At 43.4% G+C, this 9,913-nt stretch overlaps 1 protein-coding gene across 1 annotated transcript in view; it reads right to left on the minus strand.

Moving 5' to 3' along the window:
* Window positions 1–1,855: 1,855 nt before the first annotated feature.
* The window catches only part of SARC_04771 (hypothetical protein), an 8,732-nt gene continuing 674 nt past the window's right edge, over window positions 1,856–9,913 (minus strand). The window contains exons 2-10 of the mRNA XM_014301376.1: window positions 8,290–8,468; window positions 7,836–7,989; window positions 7,165–7,287; window positions 6,258–6,413; window positions 5,821–5,947; window positions 4,516–5,601; window positions 3,826–4,293; window positions 2,298–3,684; window positions 1,856–2,008 (exon numbers count right to left, since the gene is read on the minus strand). Of these exons, the coding sequence (XP_014156851.1) occupies window positions 1,899–2,008; window positions 2,298–3,684; window positions 3,826–4,293; window positions 4,516–5,601; window positions 5,821–5,947; window positions 6,258–6,413; window positions 7,165–7,287; window positions 7,836–7,989; window positions 8,290–8,468 (3,790 nt within the window). The 3' untranslated portion in view covers window positions 1,856–1,898. The remainder of the gene's footprint in view (window positions 2,009–2,297; window positions 3,685–3,825; window positions 4,294–4,515; window positions 5,602–5,820; window positions 5,948–6,257; window positions 6,414–7,164; window positions 7,288–7,835; window positions 7,990–8,289; window positions 8,469–9,913) is intronic.

Here is a 9,913-nt window from a genome sequence, read left to right on the forward strand (position 1 = left end):
TATCGTATTTATTTTCATCCCCATAGTGTTGAGTATGGTTATTTCATACAATTTTAAGTTCAAAAGAGTGCAGTTTTTTTCTGGCCTTCAGCTATGAATGAACTCTAAAGTACAAGTATGGATACTCGAAAGCATAGCATAAATCTGTTCATTCATCACGTTATTAAATTTGTGGATGTTATATTTAAACCTGTGTATTTGCACAGGTAAGTATACACGTTCGAGGATACAGTAGATTAGAGCTGCGTTTCACTTTCGACTTCAAATATACCGTTTATTCGATTTTCTTCACTTCAACAAGTCGCCGTATATTTATCTTTTGATATATCTGTGCCATTTGACATGTTAGCAACTCAGAACACTAACAAGCCGCCATATACCCTCAGCCAAGCCTCTCACTTTATGGCCATCATCGTGAGGAGCTTCGGTGCACTATCCTTTTTACGTCTATAAGCTACAACGCGCTCGGATTTTATTTGCACCGAGCTTCGCAATTCCTCTATGTAAATAATATCCAAGGCGTGATCGTAAAACATCAAAGCCACTCGTACAAATTTGCTTACCTTGATGGGGATTAGCGATGCGGTTCGTGTCGTTGGCAAGATCAACTTGGTGTGTTTACTGCTAGCCTAACCCAACATCGACAGATCTACCAAATGCTCATGACGAATTAGTGCTCTGGCACCCTTACCTCTATCGAAAGTTACACAAAAACTGTGCTGATATCATAGGCTATTTCAAATTCCGTCGATCAACAACATACGAATACTGACATATCAGGCCCGACTATAGGAAGTTTCCGCTGCCCCACTCACAACGTGTTGTGTCGAGGCAGCTAAAATGATTTCAGTGACGTCTGTCCAGATATGTAGCTCCATCAGCACGTGTATTGAGGTTGGTCATATCACCCAAGTGCGATTTTCGATAAAATCATTCTTAGCTGAGATTATGGCTTAGACATTTACTGATTTAAGTGTCAGCCAATACCTGTACCCGCCAACGTAGGGCACTTTGATACACATTCGTTTCTATTTCCAGAGATCCGTTCCATATCACACTGCGTACGACAACGCTGATTCTAAACGTCCTTTTGAACAATGTCAACCTTTTCAAGGACATTACTTCAAGTCGAGCGCACGAAAACCTGCACCACCCAAGAAATTCTAACGTCGAACAAGGACCGGAAACCATCATGAATAGAAATCGGGCTTATGTAGATGTGGTGCACACTATGTGGGACTTGTGATGACAGACACCATTTATGGACTGAAATATTATAATTACTTCAGCTCACCGACAATATGATGGACTTGATATTGTAAAAATGACAAAAAAATACCGACTGGTGTTGAGTATGTAACGTTTGACTTGACAACGTTGACCCTTCCTTGTTGATGGTCCCTCACGAAACTACACGACGTAAATTTGATTATACTTTTTGCAAATGAAGAGTGGTTTAAGACTCATCTTTCATTAATAAACTAATACCCCAATATAGCCTTTTTTTACCAAACATGAGAGTGACTATCTTTACTATGACAGGTACAAAAGCAATATACCGACTTGAGCTATACGAGCCACATAGGCGGTACTTTTCTTTTTCACGCTATCAGATAAGAAGCATCGATTTATAGGGGACGCAGAAGTATTGCGAATGATACCTTTCTACTTTCAACAAGATAAAAACACCGAGTCCTAAGTCTGTTTTGCAAGAAGCGAGCCTGCAGACGCCCACGACCTACATGATACATTTAAATAGTACAGTATGCAAAATAACCAATACCTCTGATAGATATCATTCCCGTATCCCAGCCAAAGAACCCACAACAACCGCGTACGATTCAAAAGAGAATTTTCGAGCTTTTTTTCATTCTTTTATTCGGCACAAAGTGCTTCTGTTATTCGTCGATTAACTTGTCTATACCCGACATGTATCCTGGAGAAACATTATCAAACCCAGGAGGTGGCAGAACCGGGGAGGAACCGTCTCTCACGGCACCTCGTATATCTGTAAAAGTAGTTGTACTATGGTTAGTAAAACAAGACTCATATTCTGATATGATTCTTGCACGCTCACTTTATATACATCCATCCATCCATCCATCCATACACACACATATATATAATATAATATAATATACATGCATACAAACATATATATTCATCCATGCACACACACACACATACACATCACATTAACTGTATACAATAAAAATCAGAACAAAAAAATTCTGCTGGCTGAAAGGCAAAGTAGACGTACAGATTGCTATACCTACCAAACTTCTAAACTATCATACCGAAGTCGCTCCGACGATCTTCTGACGCTGGCCAGCCGCCATTGCCACCAATTCCCGTCTGCTTATTCGACTGGTCTGACGGAAAGTACGACCCTCCCCATGGCATACCAAATGCTTGCTGCGATTGGCGTTGGGGGACAAAACGTGAGTCGTTCACATCGCCGCCGTACTGCTGATTCATACCAGACGGATCCGCACCCCACACACCTCCCATGGGCTTGGCCCGAGAGTCGTACAGCTGTTGCTGTGGGTGTTGATGTTGCTGTGGGTGATGTTGTGGGTGTAGCCCAGGTGGCATATTCAGTCCCAAGGGACCGTTCCCAGGATTATCGAAGAGATTGCCTCTCTGTTGCCGTCCAGATAATTGTGGAGGTGGTGGAGGTTGGCCGAACCCGGGCGGCGGCCTGTGTTGGGGCTGCTGCCGTCTGTTGTGGTGATGAGGCGGTTCGTTGCTCTCGTTCCATATCCCACCGCTGTTACTAATGTTGTCGCTGGGCCACCCGTCGCCAGACTTTGCACCGTTGATACCATAGTCTCCAATCTTGCTGCTAAGTTGTTGTTGTTGCTGTTGGTGATGTTGCTGTTGTGATTGTTGCTGCTGCTGCAGGTGCAGACCAGCACCTGGCCTATGGAACATCTCACGATTCTCCTGGCGACCAAACGATGGATGCATATTGAGCCCCTGGCTATCTTGCATCATTGACACACCGGGAGGAGGCGGATGGAAACTTCCGGAGTTATTGAATCCAATGTTATTATTGCTTCTATGCGTATTGGAGTTTATACCACCGGGAGAGTAGTTGTGATCGTACATGCGGCTTATCTGCTCGTCGTTGTTCTGTATTTGCCTGGATGGGATAGCGTGCTGAAGCCCGGGCGGCGGGGGTGGGGGTGGGGGTGGGGGCGGGGGCGCCTGTTGTTGTGACTGTGAGTGCTGACTAATACTACCAGGCTGTGTTGGCCTGTTTCCGTAACTTGTTTGAGGTTGGCGTTGTTGTATATGCTGTGCGTGCCCTTGGCGCGGCAAACCGGAAGTGGGCGGCTGGTCAAATCCTCGGCTCGAGCTCGGCGGTGGTGGTGGCAGACTCGACGTCGTACCGGAACTTCCTCGTATGTCAAAGTGGGAGTCCTGTGTGGACAGGAAGGATTGGTGCAGCTCGCCTCGGTTATTGTGTAGGAGGGAGGAATAAGGCGAATCGCTCATGCCCCATGTAGAACTGTTTAAGCTATGCTGCGTGTTGGGTAACGAGCTCTGGCCAGGACCATCGAATCCGTTGTCCCACATGGACTGGCCTCGCAGATGCGGTGTTCCTATTTCCAGCGGTTGTGGTTGGTCAATCGGATCGCTGGATAAGCCTCCTCTCTGTGTTTGTTGTGCGCTTTGTTCCTGGAAGTAAAAAAAAACAAGTGTAGAAATAACAAATTATACATACTGAGATACATTATTTCTCAGGACTATTATTTCTGTTAAGCAATAAAACAGCACATGAAAAAGGAAGTATTGAAAAGTGTGATATACCAAACTCACCGGATTGCCGACGGAGAACGAGATGTTGACCCCCGGGAACAGTGAACGCAGGTTATCCTGCCATTGCCGGGCATTACCCGTGCCGTGTGCCTGACTTCCATTTTCAGGCGTAGTTGCCCCAAGAGCACTCATTTCCGACTCACCACCCAAAGCTAATCCAGGTGGCGCCGAAACCCCACTGCCACCACTGCTTCTCTCACCAAGACCCGAGGGAAAGCGCAACGCATCCGCTCCTAATCCCGAGGGTGTCATTCGCTTATCGTCATCCCAGTTTGCACCGGCGAATTTGCTTTCAGCGAGATCACTAGCACTGGCTACAGGGCCCGTTAAGCTACTTTGGTTCTTTGGACGAGAAGCCTCGTGATCTAGACCGAATTCCGTCAAACTGCCAAAGCTTGTGGCGGTCTCGTCTCGCATATCACCCAATCCCGGGGGAGCACCAAGGCCACGCGGAGGCAATCCAAACGCCTGTAATATGGGAGCATGCAATGTTTAGAGAAATATAATCAATCTTGCGTGAAAGGGAGCAAGAGTGGAGGAGCGTCACCTACACTACGTAGGATGGCGGTTACCTAGATGTACTTGAACAGCAACAGACCCAGAAGATATTTTGCAACGGCGTTCACTATTGAATTGTACAAACACATCCCCTCCTCCCCCCAAAAAAATACACAGCGTAAGAAAACGTACCGAAGTGCCTTTCTTAGGATCACTCAAGGACATCGAACTGAAGAACGACGACGCAAATTCGCCCCCTTCGTCTTCGTCGCGATTACCGAATGCAAACCTCGATCCGCCTCCGCCTATCGATGTCGAACTCAAACTGCCTGGGGCGCTACCAATATCTCCTGGGCGATGGCTTGTAGTGCCAGCATCACTCGCTTCGCTATCTGCATCGGGTGCCCCAGGCATCCGCACTAAACCAGGTGGCCCGCGTCCGATAATAGGACCGACGCCCGAGTGCGAAAACATGGACGAGTTATTATTTGAGATACCGGGCAGTGCAGAGTATGTGTGCTTGAGCTCAGCATGTTCAGCCGTGAACAGTCCAGGAGGTGCCGTCTCACTGGCAGATCCAACCAACGGTGCTTTCCTTTGAACGTCACTTTCCCCAGTTTCCACCGCAGAAGCGGGTTGGCTGTTGCTGACATTCGTATTTTTCTCAGTCTTCACAGGAGTGGTCGTGGTTTCAGCTTTATTCTTTCCGGCTGCAGATGATTTTAGTTTCTCCGATGTCGCTGGTTCGTCCCTATCGGGCTTTGTCGCCGTGCGCGTATCTATCGATTGTGTTGTTGATACCGAGGTGGTATTCGATACACTGGGAACCTCAGCCAGAGCCACCGCGGGTGACGTTGGTACAGACACTGGCGAAGCTGGGCGAGCCTTGGACGTGGCGGCAGCTTTGCGGCCTGTACTGCTGGTTGTCTTGTTGGTTGCCTTGACTTCAGTCGCTTTAGTCCCTGGGCCACTCGCGTTCGCATCAGTGCTGACAGTGGCGGGTCCGTTGGTACTGTGGGGATTGTCGCCATCTCTCTCATCCCAGTTGTCGGGTATAGGATCCTCGACTGATTGTGGGGGTGTACTTGGTGCCTGCGCTCCGCTAGCGGGCGGACTAATTGCAGAAACCTGCTTTGCGTTCTTGGATATCCTAGGCGACTTCTTGTTCATGTGCACTGGGGTGGGCTGTTGGGTAGTGACGGGTGTACTCGCAGCACTTCCCGTATCGCCCTGGTTCCATGTGGCGTCTTTACTCGCCCCCGGCCATTGTGTAGTTGCCTGAATAGTAACAAGTCAAGAAGGGTACGGAATGCCGCGCATGAGCAAAGCAGGCCCGAAGAAGCAATCGCGGTCACGATAATCTTGTTCACTGTTCTGGCCGTAGTTGAAATGGCATTTTCCGCAAAAAAGAAACAAAACAGAACAACAACTGCAACCACCTAGACAAAAGTCTCTTGAATAACCTTGCACATATCATGTAGTACGTATAGCACATACCTTCCGAACACTGTTACCATGGGGAGGTGTGACGTAATCATCACTCGGATGAGCAATTTCTTTCATCAAGCTCAGCGCGGGCGCAGGCATAAGACTTATGTGAGCACCAGCCGCTGGTTTCTTGGCCCTGTGATTTAAAGGGAGAGCATGGCATATCAGAAAGGTGCAGCAATACAATTAAGAGCCCCGGCTGGATACGACTCGAGATTGAAATTGAATACAAAAGCTCACAGACTGTCCACAACAAACGGATGTCCCAAAGCTTTGGTATCTTGTTTGCTAAGATGTGATTGCTTGATTCGATCCCCCAGAAATCACGTCACTCTTCATCCATAGGAATGACAGCACAGAGCCCACATAAACAGTATGCGTGCAAGGGAAAAATTAGCAAGCCTACATGTGAGGAATATTGCACCGAAGAGCTACAATTCACGCACCAGGATGCATTAGCGGGTAACGCAGACGCATTGGGATTCCTTGGCTTCGTAGAGACAACTTTCTTCATTACAGCACCGTTCTGCACCGGAGTAGCAACACGAGTAGGACTGGGAGATCGGCTGTGATCATAATCTGATCGCTGCGGAAATCCCTTCCTGTTATACAAACGTGCAATATGAGCTTATTTAGTAAATGGCGAACGGGTACATTGAATGAGGTACTCTAGAGATAACGTAAAAAGAGATGCGAGTACGTAGAAGTACACCTACACTTACTTACTTACACACATACACATGCAGATGTAATGTATATATATATGTATATTTAACTATCTATATACATATATATATATGAAATAGATACATTCACATTGACGCATACACAGCTATACGTATACATACATACACACATATATACATATACGGCTGCACGTTCCCGCATGTATATACATATATATATATGTACATATTTATGAAATAGATACATTCACATTGACGCACATACTTATACATATACACACATCTTTATATATGGATATCTGTATGGGTGTATTAATATATTTATGCGTATATGCGTATATACATATATATAAATATATACGAGTGCACGTTCCCACATTTATATACATAATGCATATCATTTAATATAGATCAGCAACAATGACGAGAAATAATTAAAATAAGATAGAACGTAAACTGCCGCGAGATTTCATGGCACACACACGCAAAACTTACGCTTCTGACGATCAAACACGTAAGCAAACAGATACGATGTGCACTTCAAAAAGTGCAATGCCGTGCCTACCTGCTAGTCTGCAACATAAAAAAAAGACCCCTATTCTTGCAACATACGACACACGGACAGTAAAGTATATATGCATCCGCGCAAAGTGAGCTGGTGACATACATTTCTTCTTTGGTAAAACTGTCCACCGTCTCTCCCACTTCGTGTAGATACATGCAATCGGGATTTGGACACGCAACATGCTTCAAGAAATACGAGCAGTATTTCGTAGTTCCGAATGATGCCCTGCGAAGATGTGGTATTCAAATCTTAGTAACAGAGCCTTCGTACGCGATACACGCTCTAAAGCAGGAGCAAATGGTATGTATGTCATTTGGCCCTGCTTTACAACTTCAAACAGAGGGGGAGTCTGCAACGTACAGAACATTATACGAAGTATCAGCACATATCTTAGAGCAGAGTGAATGTACAACTCCAACCACGAGTTATAAACGTTTACACCGAAAACGATAACCGAGTCTGCGGCCTATACTCCAGATACAACACGGAGATATCTGAACTCAATATGTGATTGTGCGTAGTTGGTAGTGAAGAAAAAAACTAAACAAATAAATAAAACCACGCCAGTCTATCGGAACACAGACGGGTATGTTGGAATCATACACATGGCCATATTTGAGGTATTCACAGCCGAACAAGGACGTGTCCGCGTTACACGATAACACAATTTTTCAGTATACTTAGCGTGCCCGAATTGGTAGAGCTTTTCGCGGCCAGGAAAATCAATACACCAAACTCTTCTCAAGCAACGAATGCACACGACCGCAACGTACCGTACGACTCTGTTGTCAACCATCAAACCATCCACAGCCCGAATCACGTCTTGGGCATCCTCTTTTCGCTGATAGGTGATGTACGCACTTGCACTGGGCCCATGCGAGCCATTGTATAAGGATCCTTTATTCACAACGACCTTCATAATTTTTCCTGCCGAGGGGACGGAACGAGAGATGCGGCGACACCAGACGGTTAGATGTCAGGTATCCGTACACCGTTTTGGAAATAAATATAACTTTTTTCCATGGTATAGATTGAGATATAAATATAATATAACACCTCATAACGGTGCAAACAATGGCACCCGAAAATGTCCCCTTGATACAATAAAAATTGTCGTTTTCAAGGATTTAATTTGAGTCTTATCTATCATTGACATACTTACACACGCACATGCACGGACTAGCACAGATACATATGAATATACAAATAGATAAAAGAATCGCTCACCATATTGACCGAAATAATCATTCTTGCGTATCACAGACTCGTCTGCTAGGCGGGGTGACAGCCCTATGACGTAGACCAGATTAGGTTGGACCACGCGCACATTGGCTAAGTTTTTACGGTGGTCATTGTCCCGGGGCTTCCGCTCGTGTGCCTTCCTTTGCTTCTCTTTCGCGCGTGCACTGTGGCATCATAGTTGGAGTCAAGGAACGCAATTTCAGAATAGATGTATACTGTAATGGGCATGGGGTAGTTCCCAACAAAACAGTAGAATAGTCGGTGGAGGCCATGCACTAGTTCAGCTTTAAAATGATAACTCGATATTTCTTGATTACTATATAACCAAGTAGGACGCTCCTGAACATTCGTGTTTATATGTAAGCGATTGTATAGGTTTATTTTCTAGCACCAAATAAGTACAACACGGACGAAAGTGCATACACACAAATTGTTGTATATAGATCTATAATTGCATACTGAGGAAAATTTGGACCACCATAAACAACTTTTCGATAGATACGTAAGTTCGTAGATAAATAAATGTCCATATATTCTTTTTGTTTGTGTACGAACTATACACACAAAACACAACAAGCACACGCATATGTATATAAATATATAAAACAGGTATATATATAGATGCAAGTGTTTACGTATATCTATATATATCTATGAATATACCAATATATGTATACATACATACATACATATATGCATACATACACTTATGCATATCTGCCTATCAATATATCTGTTTAGATACATTCTGCTGCATATGTGTAACATATGCAATATTTCACTTAAATGAGAACAAACGTAGCAATAAACTGAAAGCAACTGGTCTGAAAAAACAACAACATAGTAAATACATTCGAGTGATACATTGACATCCATATATGTATATATATATATATTCTTTACGGTTCTGAAAGTATTAACATTTGAATTGAAGTCAGAAGAGTGAATAAGAATATGATGTGTACCGACACATGTTCACCATCAGACTTATACAAGTAGAACAATATAATAACAAATAGACGCGCATACATGCACATTTATGCAAGCATGTGCACAAACACTAGAATGCCTTTATAATCTAATATAAACGTGATTTTATTATTATGTCTTAATCAATATAGATACAGGTAGAAGTAAAAATATACAGATGAACATAAACATGTGCGTATACATATTCATAAATTACATATCTGGACATTTAGAAAATCGATATATACATACATAAATCAACATTTGCGAGAGCCCTTATAATCACGAAATAAGCAAAACACACACACACACACACACTCACATAAGAATATATATATATAAATATAAATTTAAAAACCACAAATAGAAAAGTACAATAAATATGTATAAACAGATTTATAAGACATGAGGTCTGAATAAATAAACATGGTATAAATATAGTAATATATTTTGTGTTAATATACTGATAAAATAATATGTTATTACATTTGAATCCATACACAGATATTATACTTATATTTATATAAGTATATGAAAACGCATAAAAATTGTACATCCATAGAAATATACGCATGAAAAAAGTATACACTTATATATATATATATATATATAGTAGTCTGTGTGTTGTTATTATGCGTGT

Source organism: Sphaeroforma arctica, assembly GCF_001186125.1.
Source record: "Sphaeroforma arctica JP610 unplaced genomic scaffold supercont1.281, whole genome shotgun sequence".
NCBI lineage: Eukaryota > Ichthyosporea > Ichthyophonida > Sphaeroforma > Sphaeroforma arctica.